The 18,998-nt window shown below is 43.9% G+C and overlaps 1 protein-coding gene across 1 annotated transcript in view; it reads right to left on the reverse strand.

Moving 5' to 3' along the window:
* The window catches only part of ADAT1 (adenosine deaminase tRNA specific 1), a 179,192-nt gene that overhangs the window by 148,281 nt on the left and 11,913 nt on the right, over window positions 1–18,998 (reverse strand). The window contains exons 3-5 of the mRNA XM_085636915.1: window positions 4,025–4,093; window positions 2,991–3,045; window positions 657–787 (exon numbers count right to left, since the gene is read on the reverse strand). Coding sequence (XP_085493041.1) covers window positions 657–787; window positions 2,991–3,045; window positions 4,025–4,093 — 255 coding nt within the window. The remainder of the gene's footprint in view (window positions 1–656; window positions 788–2,990; window positions 3,046–4,024; window positions 4,094–18,998) is intronic.

Here is an 18,998-nt window from a genome sequence, read left to right on the forward strand (position 1 = left end):
TATTTTTCATTTGCACATCACCAAGTAGGGTTCTGATTTGTTTTCATCCTAGAAAAAACTTTGTTTCCATCACACAATTACAAAACAAATGTGCTTTCCTAACTCCTGAAATATGTTGTAAAATATTTGTACAATTTACAAGATATTTAAATATTGTGTGTAAGAAAAGAAACGGACATCCTACAGTCTTCCATTTCATGTGTGTTGTACAGCACAATTCACTTTATAAAATCCTCTAACTTGCTTGGGCACCGTACCTAGCAGCCACATGATAATTTGAGCCAGGCAGGGGCGGGCATGAAGATCAGTTTCCTCCTTAAGCTAATCTATGAACTGTACACTATTCAGATCACATTTAGGCCATCTTCTGTAATGCCAAGGCAAGAGGTTAGTCTATTTGCTCTTGAAATCAGGAGTGATACAGTATCACCTCGCAACCTGAACCCCTTGATGCACAATGCCCATTCTGTTCACTGTAAACTATAGCAACACTTAGTTTCACAATGCTCACAGCTAGAAAATAGCTATAAAATGGCATGTTATCACAATATATATATATCTATATATAAAACACCGGCATGCACAGGGTAGTTAAAATGATGTTTGCAATGCAAGACGTGCACAAAAGATTCATCTAAATTATTCCGATTACTCACATGGAGTGTGACTGGTGAAAAATAAGAAAGACATTCCTTGTTTAAGCCTCCACTTTCCCTTCTCCGTGCCTTGAATGAAAATGCTGTCCTGTGTGTGAGATGCGGCTAGTGAGAGCTGGTGCAGGAGGTACCTGTAAAAAGAAGGTGTAACAATGAATAAATCAGGGGTGGAATTGTCTTAAGTTCCCTATATTGGGCTTTGTCTGTTCACTAACTACATTATAAGATGTGTGGCACCTGCCCTCGGTTACCCTCTGGTTACTTTAGAACGGTTCTTAACCTTTTTCTGTACTTGCGCTGCTCTCACAAATCAAGATAAGGATGCCAACTTAATTTTTAGCTTCCAATTTCAAATTCCTTCACGTTTACAGAAAGTATGAAAGCTTTCACTTTTCAATTTAGTTTTTTTATGTAAGTTTTAATAATCTGCTAATAATATTTCATTTTCTGAACAGTTGTGGACCCCCAGTGTACGTTTTATGGACCCTCATGGGTCCACAGCCTACACATTAAGAACAGCTGAATTAGCAGATAGATAGCACCCACACTACACTTCCAAATCTCATCTCCTCACATCATAATCACATAATGCGAACCTGAATTTACTTATTTTTAAAAAATAATTCTCTTTTGTGTGTTTTAATAAATGCAAACAACATTACAGGCCACCTCGTGGTAGAATTGCCATGGTTACGGTGTTTGACGGCAGATTAGAAAAAGGGAAGAAATGTTAGGAACAAATATCTCGACTATGAAGAACAAATAAAAAACGTTTCCATCAAATTGTGTCACATTGAAAGGAAGGTGGCAGAGAATATGCACTTGGAAATGACCGACAGTAGAGACACCAAAGGTGGTAAAAATCGACTCCAGTGTGCAGAGAGCTATTCCATGGATAGTGTAAATAGCTAACCAGTATACATGCAGATCAAAACACCCTAACAACTGACCCCCAGGAAGGGCGTGAAAGGAAAAAGAGGAGAGACAGAGAAATATTCATGAGCACATTGGGATTTTGAATTAATGTTCCAGAGTCCAGATTCGTGGAGTCTCTGCACATCCCTCAACAAAAATGCAGTCTTTGGACTCTGCATTACCTTTCGTGTCTTGATTGCCATCATGCAACAAGTTCATACTGCATCCCCTTGAGCATACACTGTAGCACTTTAGATCATCCGATATCAATGTTGCCTTTCTTCCTCATATGCACACTGCCTCACTGTGACAGGTTAACAATTGTCCACTAATATAATATCAGTCTGTATCAAGACCTCAGTGTCATCTCATAGGTCAGTCTATTTGGCAGCTCTTTGCCATCCTATCAAACAAATACTGGATGCTGTTCAAACAATTTAAAGCTTGTCCACTCTGCCTCCATGTTAGATGAAGAAGCAATGACACATCTTTGAAATATAGCAAATGTCAATCACACTGGAATTGTGATCTCTATACCTATGCTGTCACACCAGGGTATGGTTCTGATTTCTCCAGGTCTATTCACACCAAGGCATGGGTGACACAGTGCCCTTTGAGTCTGGTCTGTCCCCCATCCTTGTCGCATCAGTGATAGAGTGAAATTGATCTGTGCTCCCATCTTCAGTAGAACATTGACCTTTAGCTTGCAATGCCTTATCTTTTTACTGTCACGTCACTGGACAAGTAACAGTGACCTTAGGCCTTTGGTTACCCCTCCCTTTTCCCTACTCACTTAACTAGCAGGTAAGGCCAAGGACGCATTCGATTCTTCCTGAGGTACGAGAATACCTAATTCCCAAAATGTTTCCTTGTGTAAGACAATGAGGTACAAGTTAGTGCTAAACCCAACAGCTCAAAAGGTCAATCTGCTTTGTTCATCAGCAATATTCCTTGTCAAATTCAATTAGTCATAAATCTTTTTGTACTAGTGGGCCTGGTTATTTTCAGGTTTGAGCAGTGCCACTGGGTTTGCACTTATAGTCTCAGGTCCTCAAATTGTCTTCACTGATACAGTTCAGTGCTGAATTTATTTATGGGGCTCACACCCACTTGCCTTTAAATTAAATCCAAATTACAAATTTTTCCGGTCCCACCACATACTCATTTTGTTTGCATTCAGCTCTTCCCTTTTAATTACCTGCATATAGCATTACTATGTTGTCTTACCATGTAAGATCTACTAAAATGTTCTTAAGAATTTATGTAGCTCATACGAGTGATGATGACAGGAACTGTGCCTTGTCTCGCAAACCCAATAAATAAACAGAGAAGAGAACTAGCAAGATTTGACCAATAAATAAGGAGAGATAGTTCTAACTTCAATGTTTACTGAAGATCAGGCTATAAAAATATACTTACCTCTGGAAACTTCTTTTCGCAACTACCTCTGCATGGCTGTCATTGAGAGCATCACCTATACACAACAAATGGAAAATTACTCAAAGTAGTATGCACAGTCCTTGTGCTCTTTCACATTACTATGATTTAGTGCTGGGAGAGAGGGCCAGAAAACGTGCACACAGGATTACAGAAATGAAAAGAGAGGTGTTGTATGTATGTTAGGTTCTCCCACATATCCACAACCAACGCAGTCCAATACATGTCCAATGCTTGGTTTCAGCAACATAGCTTACTTACTGTAGATCTGATCTTACGGATTCTGCAGTGCCTGGGTGAAGAGTAGGCAATGTCACTATAAAAGAGAGTTAGGCATAAGACCACCGGTTTTACTACAGCCACAACCATTTATCTAGGAGAAGAGATATGACCAAGGGCAGCAAATGTAGTAAGCAATTTGATTACCATGCAGTGGTGTTTCCAAGTTGCTGCTTTCAGTTGGCCTAACTAATTTTATTAAATAAGGCAACGTTTTAAGTTAACAGGGCAAGCAACGGGAAGGTACAACATGCCCTGGAAAAAAAGGAAGGCATTCAACACGGCAATACGCAGGTCAAACCTTTTAACCTCTTATGGTTGTTGGGTGTTCTTGTCTTATCTTGCCATGTCTTAGAACGCCTTGAAAGCATGCAATTGCTGCTGTCCTGAAACTGGCACTGGTGGTACACGAGCTCCAGATGACACAAGTCTGGTAGATGATATATGGCCAACATTCCCAACAGTCACTTGGACTTGTTTTGCATAATGAAAAGAAAGGAAGAGGTTCCCCTTTTTAAATATGATATTTTGGTAAACTCAGCACTGTGAATTCTCGGCGTGGCCTAATATTAGTTCTACAGTTTATCCCACATTTCAAGGACTGGTGAAATGTAAACTAGTGGAATAAAGCTCATGTAGAACTGGGGAGTGTCCTAAAAATAAAGTAAGGCTAGCACCTCCTGGCCTCTTTTGGACAATGTTAGTTATAACAATTTCAAGTCTAATTGCCTGCTTACCTTCTCTGCTCATCTTTGACTGGCCAATGCATTTTGTTCCTGTCCCCATGGCCACAACCTCCATAAGATCTGTGGGGAGAAAATAGCATACTGTGTATCTTAGGATCATTCTTAGGAAGCTAATATCTGAAAGTCTTTAAACAAGGCTTTCAGTAAAACGTTTAACGGCTTTAGTAGACTAAAGAACCAGAAATTCCCTGAATCCTCAGTCATGTAGAAGTTGAAACATGCTTAGATCACTGACCTGATAATACAACGTTTGAAAAATCACATTTTTATGACCTTTCGAAGTGTATAAAAATGGAGGCAAGGCAGTCCACTGGCATAAGAGTTTGCAGACCAAACCTTGAAAATTCTTTGTCCCTCCCTTAATCTAAATGGAAAGTCCTCCGATTTGTTTTCTCTACACAACTGAGCACAATTAGGTACAGACTTGATCTGGTCAACTGGGCCCTAGCGTTAGCAGGACAGGATCCCACAATAAGACATATTCAAGAGTGACACAATGGCACCTGGTTTTCTGAACAGTATCTATGTAAAAGAGTCCATCTCGGCTAATTGTTAGTACTTTTGTTATTTTACTTCAAATTATTTTCATTTGATTTTAGTGCATCTCAACATATATTGCCTTGGGCCTCACTAATCAAGCTTTACACTACTATTCCATGACCAAACTATCAACTTGAACAGGTGCCCTCTATCTCCCCTGAAGGCCCCCAAACGCTAGCTTACGTAAAAAGGATATGGCATACTCATCCGCCGGCTTAGCTTAAAATATCTGGGTTGCCCTACATCCTGAGCTAACTTGGTCCCTTAATTTGGCACCCCTGATGCAGAAAGCCAAAGCTGATCTAATTAAGTGGCTGTCTCTTCAGCTGAATGTTATGGGTTGTATCGCTCTCTATAAAATGATGATCCTACCTCGATTTCTTGACACCTTTCAAAACTTGCCACTCCTGATACCGTGGCCACTTCTGATACCGTGGAAATGGTTCCAACCATGGATGGGGTATATCGAGAGAGTAGCTGCTGCCCCGCTTCCTAACACAGACCCCAATGAGGCACTGCAGCATATTGGACTCGATCAACTCCGGTGTTCACGCGTGGAATGCGTTGCTCAGAATGTACAATGGGGCGCAATTATACTCCCCCCCCAAATGCATGTTGAATGGTGCCAATGGTTCGCGCTTAGCTCAGAGAAAGGGACCCTGGATTCCCTCAAAGAATTACGCATACAGAATATGGGTGACCACTTCAGACATGGGCGGGTGGGAGGGTGGGCATGTGGGAGGAGGTGGCGGGTGCAGACAGTGAGGATTCTGCTCTGACTAGATTCCACTTCTTCAGAACCCAGCAGGCTCTGCGGGCGATACTGGGGGAAGAATTACAGGACCCCTTGGTCATTCCTCCTGTGACGGTTCAGTTGAGTGCTCAGTCCCCGTGTAAGCTCATTTCCAAGTTATACGCCACAGCTCTGGGCACAAAGACTTCCTCCCTTAGCAAGGTTAGGTAAGACTGGCAATTAGATATAGGCGTTCCCATTACAGATATCATATGGCTCTACTGCTGCGAGGTTACCCGTAAGATCTCTATTAATGGCCGTCTTCGTCTCGCCCATTTTAAATTTTTAAATAGAGTTTATTATTCCCCTTTACATCTATTTGGGTATGGGTTGAAGGACACTGATAATTGTGAGCGGTGTCATGCGCCCAGGCTGTTTTTTTTCATCAGGCATGACAGAGTACCCACAGGTACAACATTATTGGGGATCGATATTCCAGAAGCTGAATCACATACTTGGGCTATCCCTTGCTCCAGATCCCCTACTGGCACTCCTGGGTTATACTAAACCCCTTAAGAAAAATGTACGTAAATTAGTAGCAATCGGTCTTCTCTTCGCCAAGCGTCGGCTGGGGATGCGTTGGATGAGAGGCCCTGTCCCCACAGTGGCAAAGTGGGAGCACGATATGGTCTACTGCAATACCCAGTCCGATGTTTATAACGAAATGCTCCCTCCTTGTAACCGCCCGAAGAGTTTCTGGGGTATGTTTGCTCAATGTCAAGCCGCACAACAGGCTGCGGCAGACACTCCTGAAGATTAGTAAATGTCTTAGAATGTTTTTGCAGATTAATTGTATTACCCTGTGATGTTCTTCTGCCCATCAGCAATCTTTATAACAGAATTGTCCCCGCCGGAGTATCTCACTGCTGGTTTATTATTTCTTCAATCGTCATGTCACCTGCTCCTCACCTGCCCTCCCTCTAATTATTGCCATGCTCTGTATTGATATTGTTATGTTCACATTTACTTTTGACTTCAGTGATCCATATTGGTGTTATTTTGTTTTTTTGCTTATTGTATGTTGAGTTTCATTGTTTTTCCAAAAATCAATAAAATACAATAATAAAAATAAAGAAAACATGGATGGGGTAGCGATCCACTTCCTCTGGCATGGCTCCAGGACCCGTCTTGCATTCGCACATTGCCAACTGGGCCCCTACGAACGTGGGCTGGGGATGACTAACCTATACCCCTATTACTTGGCATCACGTCTCCTGGTCATTCATGATTGGTTCAACGGGGGATGGTCGGATCCTGCTGACCAAATGGAACTGGTCTTGCTGGGGTTGCCCCAAATACTATCCATCCATTCCTGATTCTACACTCACAGTGATCAAGGTAGCCCTGCAAGTTTGGAAAGCTGCTTTGCGCCATATTCGTTGGGCTGCCACACTCACACGGCAAACACCTCTCAGGCATGGTACCTGGCTGCGAGAGATGGTGTCTCTATGGGGCTTTGGAAGATGGGATCCTATCGGGATCTCCCAATTAGGAGATATTTGAGCAGGATCACACATGTGCTCCTATCAGGAACTTCAAACTACATATGCGCTATCCCAGACACTGTTTTTCAAATACCTTCAATAGCGACATGCTCTACATTCACATCTCTCACAGGGCGACTCACTTCCTGAATTTAGCCCACTGGAGGCCAAGAGTTTGATGGGCCAATCGGGCAAAGGTGGAATCTCACCGATTGTTAATTCTCCGAGCACACTGGATCCTCTTAGCGCCCACTGGTAGAATAGGGTGAGACCTCTTGAAGACGACCACTGGCGCGACGAGTTGATAGCACCAAGGGTAATCACAACTTCTTCTAGACTACGATTGATTCAGATTTACTATCTATACACTGCCTATCTTTCCCCACCTAGGCTTCCCTGAGCGGGACTGCTTCTCAAGCCTACATATTTTTCAATTTGGTGCAACACATGCTGATTTTTATCATGTAGTGTGGCTATACCCCAAAATAAAAAAATCCTGTACCAAGGTGGTGGGGGAACTGTCTGAGGTGTTGGGTTGGGAGGTCCCCTTCTCTCCATTGATGCTTCTATTAGGTGTTCTTGAAGGTTCTGGGGGCATGAAGGCGGACAGGTCATTTTTGGGGCCCTTAATTGCCAAATGGGACATCGCCGCCCGATTGAAATCCCCTTCCCCTCCCACTCTTTCCCAGTGGCGCCAAGGTGTAGACTGGTGCGCACAGCAAGAGAAACCAGTCTACGAGGACAAGGGTTGCCCCCATAAACACAGTGGAAATTGGAGAAATGGCTGGGCCAGTAACTTTTGGTTTTCGATCGAGGTTGGAGGGAATGCTATTATCGCTGTTCTGTAATAATGCACTATTTCAATTTAATGCCAATACCTTAAGATTGTGCCTTGTACTTCCCTTTGAGACTCTAAGTGTATGTCACAATGTTCTTAATTCTTCTTGCAAAAATTGAATAAAATCTGTCAGGGAAGTGGAATTCCTATAGCCCGACGCCCAGGACATATTGTACTAATTGTACTGAAATAGCACTGCTAAAAAATATCTGTGAACTGTATTTTAGCACAAGAAATATGCATGTGTAGAATTGCTCATGTGAAAATCTGTTGAGTGTATTCAAGTTCACTTTCCCTCTAACCACTTTTTCCCCAGCCCCGGAACAAGTTGTATGTCTGCCATTGTCAGGATTACATTTCCAACCTTTCTCAGTATGGGAAAAGATTAGAGAAGAGTTGGTGAAAACCCTTACATAAAAGCAAGTTAGTAGGTTTGCACAGACTCACAAGGGCATTTCAACCCTGTTACTATTACTTACAGCCAACTTCAAGCCTCAGTATGTAGATCTGCGGAAACATGACAAAATATGGGAATTGCTAGTATTTAAACCCTACTGTGGTATGAGCCCTGATATATTCAGAGAGGCTATATCAGAGCTCTCATATAATGAGATTACTGCCATAATTTGTCGCTGCATTACATGGCACAAAAGGGACAAGTGGATTTTGTTACAGGACAAGTAGATTTAGGAAGCAACCTGCCCCATGGATAAGTAGATATTTTAATAAATTCCACACCCCTGTCTATCAAAAGACAAGCATTTGCAATGCAATAGGTCTCGCATTTGAGAGAGTTTAAGCTATTGGCATTGTAAATGACAATGCCTTTTATTTTTCTGTTTTCAAAACCAACAAATAGATAAAAGGTTTGTCATTTACAATGCCAATAGATCAAACTTTTGCAAATGCGAGACCTATTGCATTGCAAATGCTTGTTATTGTACAGCTGGGGTGCATTGTCTGGGTGGTGGAGGAATATCATGATCAAGGCCCCAATAGGAACAGCATGCCCATCACAAGTGTGTGCCAGGGTGGCCCAGTAGGGTGTGCTTTGTTAATGCAGGAAATTGGCTCTCTCAGTGGTTACCTCTCCTTTGGATGGAAGCTTGGTTTTACTCTGACCTTCACAGGGCGGTTAGTATACTTCTTGCCACCTAGATCCATCACTTCAAGTAATGGTGTGCTGCATGACCTTAGGGCGGCAAATAACTTTAGATCACCTCCTACTGCTACTGCTCTTTTTGTAATCATAGCAGAACCGTTGAAGTTTGTATTTCCACCCCACTGAGAGATAACTTGGAGTTCATCTCCCTCTGAATTCTTTCCAAGTGGAGTTTAGACCAAAGGAGCCCCCAATTTGTGCTTAGATTAGATGCTGGCACCGCACCCCTGGCTGCCAAAGCTTACCCTATATGGTGCCACACCCCTTGCCACACCATACTGAACAATCATTTTGCAGCCAGGTGCACCAGGAGCCAAGTATGTAAATGGTTTGGATTAGTTCTCTGGCATCTTTTACAGGTTGTATCTTGCACACTTTACAGTCACTTTTAGGAGAGTACTATCTGGGATCTATCAGGACGCTCTTCTAGCTTCTTCCATTTTTATTGTTGACCCACTTTCCTTCCTTGTTTGGCTTTGGCTTCCATTTGTAAATGTACGCCCTTGGCACACAGATTCTCCTCTGCATGGATAGCGACCGGTGTGCCGCAGCATGTAACTTTGTATGATAGAGGGTTGGAGTTGGATGGAGGGCACCTAGCTGTAACTGAAGACTAACAAAAGTCAGATGGGATTGGTGGAGTGGGAGCAGCAATATCGGAGCCCTCACTCTGATCTCCTGAGCTGGGAGAAAGACCCCCTGGGGGAAGTGAAAACCCAGAGGCTCAGGCTAGACTATGATCTATATGTAAACACAAAGGAGTCTGATCCAATAAGCCCTAATACATGCGGAGGGATCAATGTCAAAATACAAAAACTATTGAGTACCCCACAAGGCCAATAATAGACATTAATTACAGAAACTCAGCATAAACGTCAATCTAGTGTGCTCGAGTATTTATCTCATTTCGTATTTCAAGAGTATTATTTTTAATAGTGTTTTCCATTTTTATGATAATCTTATCCATTTGGTACAGACAATGCAAATATACACAAAAATGTACACCAACTCACATGGATCAACACAAGTCGAACATAACATGAAAGAAACGGAAAAGGGTATTCGAAGATACAGACTATGATCTAGCCATGGAACACGCAGATCATTGCAGTGACATCAACTTGCTTGTTGCAGCACTATCTCCTTGGGCAAATCCTTCTGTGTCTTACCTCATCCCGGATAATCTGTCTGGAAACAGTACTTGTTGGATCCAGGCTTGATTACTCTCTTCTACAGAGGCTCCCATAACACAACATGTGGGGTCCTGCTATATTTTTGGGGTGCAGCGTTTTGATCCTTCACTCCCTGTGCTCCACAATGAGCAGGTTCTGATTCAAGCCTCTTTGTGTGCATCGTTGTACCCTTATGGCCCTTTCCCTCCTTTAATCAAGTACCTGGTTCGGTGCTATATTGCTGGCCTTGCTTTACGGCCTGCTGCCAACGGTGCATCTTTTTCAGTACCAGAATCGGCACAAGAGAGGAAGAGCTGTCTTTGTGCTCACCCACACTCTGGATCTCTTTCATTGACCCAAAGGACCACAGCCACGCACCTACACGTCCTTTAAAGATGGTGGTGTGCGAGTGTGTGCTGTTTATTTTTTTGTTGTTTTCTTCTTTTTTACACTGACTTTGCCTTTCTTACAGCTCTTGCACAGCGTTTTCTTAGTAGTGGGTATCTGAAAACGGTGATGTACAAAAACGATCCCTAGCCAGCTCCTCCGAGCAGGCCCTTGGTATTTCCACGTGGAAATTGTTACTTTCCTACAATTTGTTAAACTGCTATTCTCGGGGAGTGCAGGCCGGATTAGCACAATCTTCTCACATTACAGAAGCACTGGGGTTAACTTCTAAAATAGATGATAAGGCCCATTCTGCCAGTGATATAGGTCAGGTCTCAGGTTCTAATCCAGCAAGTCTGGCCCAGACGTCCATTGTAGTCTGGAAGTAAGATGCGCGTTGCTGAAACATGCTGTGATCTGGTGGCCATGAGTTCAATCCCAGCAAGGCAAGATCTGCTTTTCATCCTTCTGAGGTGAGTAAAATGAGTGCGCCTGGTCTCGTACTTCCTGGTCACCATATTTTCTTGTATAGTGAGTAAAATGAGTACCCTTAAATTTGGTGATAGTAACCTTTATTGAATACAGTGCTTAGAAGCAGCAGCAGTTTGTTTGAAGCGTGTATAAAACAAAAATATTAGTTTTCTGAGCAGTTTCGTTTGGACAGTGCTCTTGGTAAATACCCAAACTGCGTTGTGGTTATAAACGGTTATTGTAATATTTTACTGAGACATGTGTGAATGACGGAGTTCACAATCTAGCAGCCTCTGTTGGAGAGCTGTGTTTTTTTCTTCTTTGCCCAAGGTATGTTCCGGCCTGAGGCACTGTGCGGGCACGCGACTGGTTGATAGGTAGTCAGACCCTGTTGAATAAAGCACTAGTTGTGCTGCTAGACTGCCATGTCTGTCAACAGAGCTTGATGAAATCCGGAGCTCACTCTGATGCCAGCTTTGAAGGGCTCGACCAGAGTCCTCCCCCCAAGATACTTTCCTTCTTTGCCATTTACTTTTGTCCTTTCTTTCATTATTTATCAGGAATCATTTTCATTCATTTTCTATTTTAATGAAGGTGCTTTGAGAAACAAGCTGTCTCCGCGTGTACATCTCCTGTCCGCGCAGGCACAGCGAACAGGAGACAGGGAGGGACAAGAGATGTGCACGCGTGCGAGCGGCACTGAATGAAGCCGGAGAGGAGACGCCATGCGCGTGCACATCGACTGTCCGTGCACGCACATGGTTTGTCTCCCTTCCGAACGAAACCGACAACAATAGAGTCTGGCCAAGGCGAAAGCAGCGCATGCGCTGCGTTCACCAGGCAAGACCTAAAAAAAAAAGGGGGTTGGGAATGGTCTCAGGCACTGGGTCAAGAGATTGTTATAGTTGTGGAAATTAAGGGAAACTGATGTCTACTGCATGTTCAAGGGTGGCAAGTTTTAATGTGGATTTCTAGAAATCTCCAAATCTGCTGTTCTTTCCAGAGTGTGGTGGAATGTGTGAGTAGATAGTGTGTGGATGTTAAAGGCCTGAACAGCCTGCAAGTCAAGATCAGTATTCTCAGCTGAACAGCTGAATATCCCTCTGGTGCACTGGTGTGAAAAAGAAACGCTCTACTCTCAAAAATGAATCCAGCAAAAGTTTCTAACGTGCTTTGAATTCACGCTCTGGGACAGGTTATGTATTAGCAGTTCTAATGCCATGAGATGCCAGAGGTTACTGAAACAAAGAGAAATAAATGGGGTTTCCTCCTGTTTCCAGAATAGAGCAATAAGTGTCTTGCTACTCTCAGCAGTAGGCAATTGTCCAGCTGGTCTGGTTTTAACCTCAACAGAGCAGCCAACAGTCAGTCGGGATGGGGAGCCTAAGGTCCCTTTCATGTGTCCAGTGACTTCTTTCCAGAATGTCTGTTTGACTATGCATGACTACTAGAGGTGGAGAAAAGTTCCCCTATCTTTACCACACTGCTAGCATTCTTTAGCTACAGTGGCAAAGATGTGGCACAGGTGCCCAGGATCATGTACCACTGCTAAATTATCTTGTAGGCGGATTCACTGCCAGGGATGTTCCGGTAGATCTCTGGAGTCTCAGCCCTCAAGTTCTCCCACAGATAATTTGTGATTTGTCATCCCTGCTCTGCCTCCCAACCCTGTTGGAAGGGCAACTTCTCCAATTACCCTGCTAATCAGAAGCATCCCGTATGTATATATTGGAGATCAGTTCCCAAGAGTCCTTGTAATGAGTCTGGGGTTGAGTCGCAGCTTTTGTATTAGGCAAGTGTAAAGCCAAATGTCTCAGTTGGCAGTATTGGATCCAGTTTGTTTCTGGAATATTATAGTACAAAGGACTTGAATTGGCCCTGGCTGAAGAGTTCTTTTAGAGTTCTGCATTAACCCTTTCCCAGTGAAAGAAGGCTTCCCCCTCCCACACTCTCTTAGCAGTAGTAAATGCTGGGTTGTGGAGGCTTGCTATACTCAGCAATAACCCCCACTTGGCCCCACACCTCTGCAACCATCTTCACAGGGGTGGCCAGACAGGCATTGCTTAAGTGTTGTGTCCACCTAAGCCAGGTTTGGTCCCATAGGAAATTGCCCACCACACCTAATCCATAAAGGGCCTTTTTCTCACTCTCACTCACTGTCCACTATAAGATGATGTGAAGATATGCTGCCCTGTAGTACCCAAGGAGATCAGGACATGCCAGGATCCCATTGTAGGAAACTGGAATGTTGTTGCAGTTGCCCCACCCCCCACACGTTTGGCCCCCATTAGAACTACTAAGTGCTGGTTTTCGACTCCGACAATGCACTGGTCCCTGTTAACCCGCCTCCAGCGCCAGTGTCCTTTCTCTAAAACAAAGTATCTGTTCAATTGTACCCCAACTGGCAAAGACTGTAGCACCCCTATACGTCTCTAGTAAATGGTACCCCTGGTACCTAGGGCATGGGTAGTAAAGGGGGTCCCTAAGGACTGCAGCATGTATTGTGCCACCCTAAGGGACTCACACCCAAATCCATGTGGACTGCCATTGAGGCTGCGTGACATGGTGCAAACCAGAAGTGAAAACACAACATGGCACACTACTCACTGTGTGTCATGCCAAAGTCACTACATATAATATTTGTAAGTCACCCCTACAGCAGACCTTGGAGTCCTAAGGCAGGGAGCATTATATTTATTGTGAGGACATATCTGTATGAGCAGATATGCCCCTGTGAAGTCTAGTTCCATTGCTAGATATTGCAAGTGAAAAGGGAAGCCATCTTAAGGTATGTACTGGGCACTGTTCATTATGAGTTACCCAGCTACATAATGGCTTCACTGAACTCTATGGTGTTTGGTATCAAACACCTTGTCTTCATAAATCTGTACTGTTACCAGTACTAGATCTATTCCGACATGCACCCAGAGGGCACCTCAGAAGTGCCCCTGAAAAACCTACCAGTATCTAGTGTGCTGGCTCCCTGGTATTGTCCAGCTTGCCACCACAGACAAGTTTCTGACCCCCTGCAGGTGGGAGACCGTGCTCTTTGAGGTCAGAAACAATGCCTGCTCCGGAGGGAGGTGTTCACAATTCTTCAAGCGGGCTGGCTAGTAATTTAATATATCAAGGCCAGGGGTTTTAAAGCCCCTGCAGCCTTAGATGCGCAACCCTGGCTTCCACAGACCTGAAAGATGCCACCCCCTGGCCTGAGGTCCATTTGGCACCAGGACAGGTGGGAAATTAGCTATGCAAGTAGGCGTTCTGCACCACTAGGCTAGTCACACCCCTAAGGTGGGCTACCTAATGTGGTCCACAAAAGAAGGGTTCCACCATCTTGTTTTTGGTGGAATTAGGAACTCTAGGACGGGGTTAAGCTCACTACCCACAGGAAGTGGTCATATATGGGGTGTAGTGATCCCAAGGGTGAGTAGCCCATTGGCTTCTATCCTTCCCTCCACTTCGCACCCCTAAATTTAGTATTTAGGTGTGCCCCTGATACCAGGAACTCATATTCGTCTGCCTGAAAGAAGAAGGACAAAGAAGAGTAAAAAACGCGAGACCTGCATTCCAGCATCAAGTTTGGCGCGGAACCCTGCCTGACTGCTGCTATCCCGACAATCACTTAGATCAACTCGTCCTGAAGTGTAACAACCTCCCCAAACGCTTGAGGTCTGCCCAGCACTTCTTGGCAGAGCAACAAGTCCTTTGGAGTTGAGGAGCCACTCCCCTCCACCAGCAGGCACCTACTGCAGCTGCCAGGTACACCGTTCTGTTGACCCCCAGGACCACCGAGTGAGCAGCACCCCAGCAAGGGGTCTCTGTGCTCCAGGAGGTCAGATTCCTCTTCTTGACAAGTTTGGAGGCACCATGACCCCCAGGAGCCGCCCTGCACCAATACCCAAGGTACCGGAGCCAGTTGCAAGCACTAAGGCTTGTTTGTGTTCAGTCAGAACACAACAGCCACCAAAACTTACCTGCACGTCAGGGGACTTTGAAAGAGGCCAGCTACACACCAAGAGTGTCCCTGGTGTGTTTCTTTTCCCTCTTCTGCAGGTACACCAAGAACCGTGAGAGCCTCTAACTCACCAACCTGCCAACAAATTACATCTGTACCCGAGCTCCCCAGCCCGGGCTCATGTAAACCGACAATGTATCTGGGCCCTGAGATCCTCAGGAGCTGAGCACCCCCTTGGGTTCTGTTGGACTGGTCCCCCAGTGCAGCTTTGTACTTTTCCCATTTATCTGAACAGGTAGCATTCGAGGCTACAACCGGGTAAGGCACCTGTGCACCCAGGGCAGGTAAACTTGAACTCTTGGTGCTTTCTTGGACCTTGCCCCCTACTTACCTTAAGTTCAGAAGAACAGTCCTGTAAGTCATCTGTAAGTGTAGCTATGCGGTGTATGCTCCTCCCATAGGATAACATTACTGCGTTCGAGGATCATGCCTCAAATCTGACAGCTGTAATTTTCTACTGTTTTTACTGTAGAATCTGATAACGTCTAAAGGCGTTACCTGATTTCTATAATCTTGGTGTCTAAAATGATATAAAAAAAACAGCTATTTTTCTAAATTAGTCTCAAGTTTCTTCTTGAATGTGTTTCTCGTTTATTGACTCTGTGTGTACAAAAAATGCTTAACACTACACTCCAATGAAGATATTGCCATCCAACACTGATATGTAACGAAACTACTAACAAATGCCAATAAAAACATGTTTAAAAAAAAAAAAAAACACTACACTCCAATGAACATAAACTGCTACCACAAAGAGAGCATCTGGGGCTAATAATTTAAGCCCTGTAAGCCAATTAGGGTCATCTGGACTTTCTAGATAGTATACCTCATTTTGGTACACTACATAAAAAGCCAGCTTCCTACACCCGTCTTAAGGCGCAATGAGGGCGTTATGATACAGGACCTATCCCATCACATAAGTCCATGAACCTGCAATACATAGCTTTTATGTCACCTGTGGGAATGCTAATCGGAAGAGACTGGAAATGGAAGAGGGCTCCAGGGAATATATAAATTTTAACAACATTGATGAACCCTAACCATGAAATGTACAATGGGCACCACCCTCTGCAATTCTCAAATATTTGCTTTTAAAGGGTAAGCTAGCTGGCCATCCTTCACATCTCTAGTCAGTTGGTGAGATTCAGACCCAGATAGTAAACTGAACTAGAGAGCACTGTTGCCGATCTTAAGCAACTGTAGATAGGATGGAGAGATATTTTTGTTAGCTGATCTTGAACCCAGATACTATTTCAAATTGGTCCAGCTCTGTAGGAGAGTAGGATCTGCACTTATGTTGCCACCACTTTTTTTCTGATGTTAACACTGGTTTCTGGCTATAGTCTGGCTGGGTCCCTGCTAATCAGGGCCCCAGTCTCTCTGTTCTCTCTAAACAACTTTGAGTGCATACTAGATGCACTAGTGATTGGATACTGTGGTACCTTATGAGCCCCTAGTATATGGTACCCTAGGTACCAAGGGCATAGGTACTTCACAGGCCTACCAGGGGCTGAAGCATGTAATATGCCACCCCTGGGAAGCAGACTGAATCTGACACCACAGGCCTGCTAATGCAGCCTGGGTGAGGTAGTGTTAGCACTCCTCACTGAGGTATAGGTTCCTATATCTCACCATACACACACATATAAACCTATCAGTCACCCCTAAGGCAGGCCCTATCAATCCTGAGGGCAGGGTGGTTGGTTTACAATGTGAGGGGGTGCCTCTGCAGCTGGCAGAGTCTATTCTCTGTGGCTGTTTGTGGATGCGGTTAAACCATATACTCTTAAGTGCATTATAAATGCTAACTTTGGAATGACTGCATCAAAACATGTCGTGTTTGGTGTCAAACAACTTGGATTCATAGCCCCACATCAGTCTTTAAAAGGCCATGATTCTTGATGGCTCTGTGGGTCTGGATTTTGTTTGCTAATGGCTAGCCACAAGAGCAAATAACAGAGGGGAAGGGTACATCCCTGCCTCGTACCACTGTAAAGGAGGAAGGTGGGGGATCTCTTTCATATTTGCACATAACAAAACTGTGGGTGAGTAGTATCCTGCAAGGTTCCAGCTTTTTATAATCTCCCCAAATTGCTGTTCCTTCAAAACATCTTCAAGGAACATGTTTGGATACTGCCGTGATAATGTGTAACCAGCTCAGTTGTGTATCCCGCGACGTGCACCTGGTGCGGATCTGACTTCAACCGTGATTGATGTCGGAGAAACTACCGGGGGGCGCCACCCAGGGTCGAACTGTACAGCACACGTTTTTCATAGACAGATATGAGACAATGTGTCTCCCTTAGAAATGCGTACATGTATGCATGATGAGACACAACCAAGGAACTCTGTGTTGTGGCCTCACTTCTGTTCTGCTGACTTTACCTACAGGCTCGTGTACCTAGGAGGCCATATATTTCAATCCTCTATTTCCTCTTCATTCATTTGGACACTACACCTTAGTGTCTACACCAGCCGGTACTGATGCCGCGTGTCCTTGACCCTAATTGGGTGAGTTCTAAGACAGTTGCTCCTCTCAGCTGCTACTTTTTAAATATGTTGCTTTTAGCGCTCTAACCATATCGAGCTCTCACCGCACACATACCACCAGTCACTTGCGTCCAGCATGCGTGTGATGCACCTTGGATACTGAATGGTGCACAAGCTTCTCATTAAGACTAGAATATTCTGACATGATACATTAATGTTTTTTATTCTGTTTTGTTGCAGGTTGTTTTTAGATCTACAGGTACCAATTTTTAGGGTGCTGTAAGGGTGGTCATTACCTCACTTCACCTAGTCGCAGACCACCACCAAAAAGTGTCGGTAGATCCTAATTTGGTCCTGAAGAATTGCCATCTAATTGATAAAGGGCAAGAAACATGTTGACCCATGTCACAAGCGTATAACCTCACATCCTTAGAGTGAAGATACGCGTCTTCTTTTAATTAGGGTGGTGGCCACATTTCATTAAAATTATTTTGAGTGGACCATCATTCCCTATTTTAAATCCACATCCCTACACATCACTATCACCTACACTGATCTAGGGCCCTCACACGCACTTCACCCTACGGCATAAGGAATAAAGATCTCCGCCAAGAAGGCCCCATCTCGGGTGCCAATCGGGTATTGCAGCGCCGACCGGATAAGGAGCAGACCCGATGATGAAGCAAGACACCTAGCTGGCTGGGTGTGTGAGGGTCTTTTTCCGAAAGGAGGAGACTCTTCTCCTGACTTCTAACTCCACACTACTATGTGGAGCCCCTGATCACACACAGCTGCCTGCTTTAGACATTAGGAACTGCATACCATTATTATAGAATAATATAAATAAAGCAACAGCATCAAGTTGGACCACTAATACAACGCTAGCCCAATAATAATAAAGACGGTTTCAACAGGGAGCAATACCAGAGTCTGATTGTGGTTCAATACAAATGAATTAAGTAATACCACAGGTTAATCATGAACAGGTTACTGAAATAAGTGAATGATGAACAGGGGCAGATCAACAATGTCACATGCAATTGCTAGATATAACAAGATTAGGATACAGACTGTGCTGTCACCCACCCGAACGCAAACATTGCTGAGCAATACAAAGACAATACATGCTGTGCTTAAACGAGACTGAAAACTGGCTTACAACAAGTAAGAATGATTAATAGACTTAGCATGGAACTGTAATTGTTTTGTTGTTGCACATCCAAATGCTTTGCTATGTTAGGGAATCGGGACACATACAAAATGGCATAGATCCTTTAAATCAAAAAAGACTTTTGCCAGAGTTACCTTGCCACTGTCCTCTTGGGAATAAATAGTCAAAGATCCTTAGAAAACGAGCACTTGATTAGGCTTCATAGGGTGTTAACCATAGTATCAGCAAATCCTTTCATACATTTTACTGGGCATCATTCAAGCGAAGACCATATGAACAAATGAAGGAACACAGGGATGCAAGCAAAATCCTCCTATTTCAACAACTTGAAAATGTCCAGAATAAGAATTGATAGCATTGAAATGTGCATTTGAAAAATCCAATCTGTACCAATATGTAAATACAAACTCTTTACTGCTGATCAGAGCTCTCCAAATTA

The sequence above is a fragment of the Triturus cristatus genome, chromosome 12 (genome assembly GCF_964204655.1).
Source record: "Triturus cristatus chromosome 12, aTriCri1.1, whole genome shotgun sequence".
In the NCBI taxonomy this organism is placed as follows: Eukaryota; Metazoa; Chordata; class Amphibia; order Caudata; family Salamandridae; genus Triturus; species Triturus cristatus.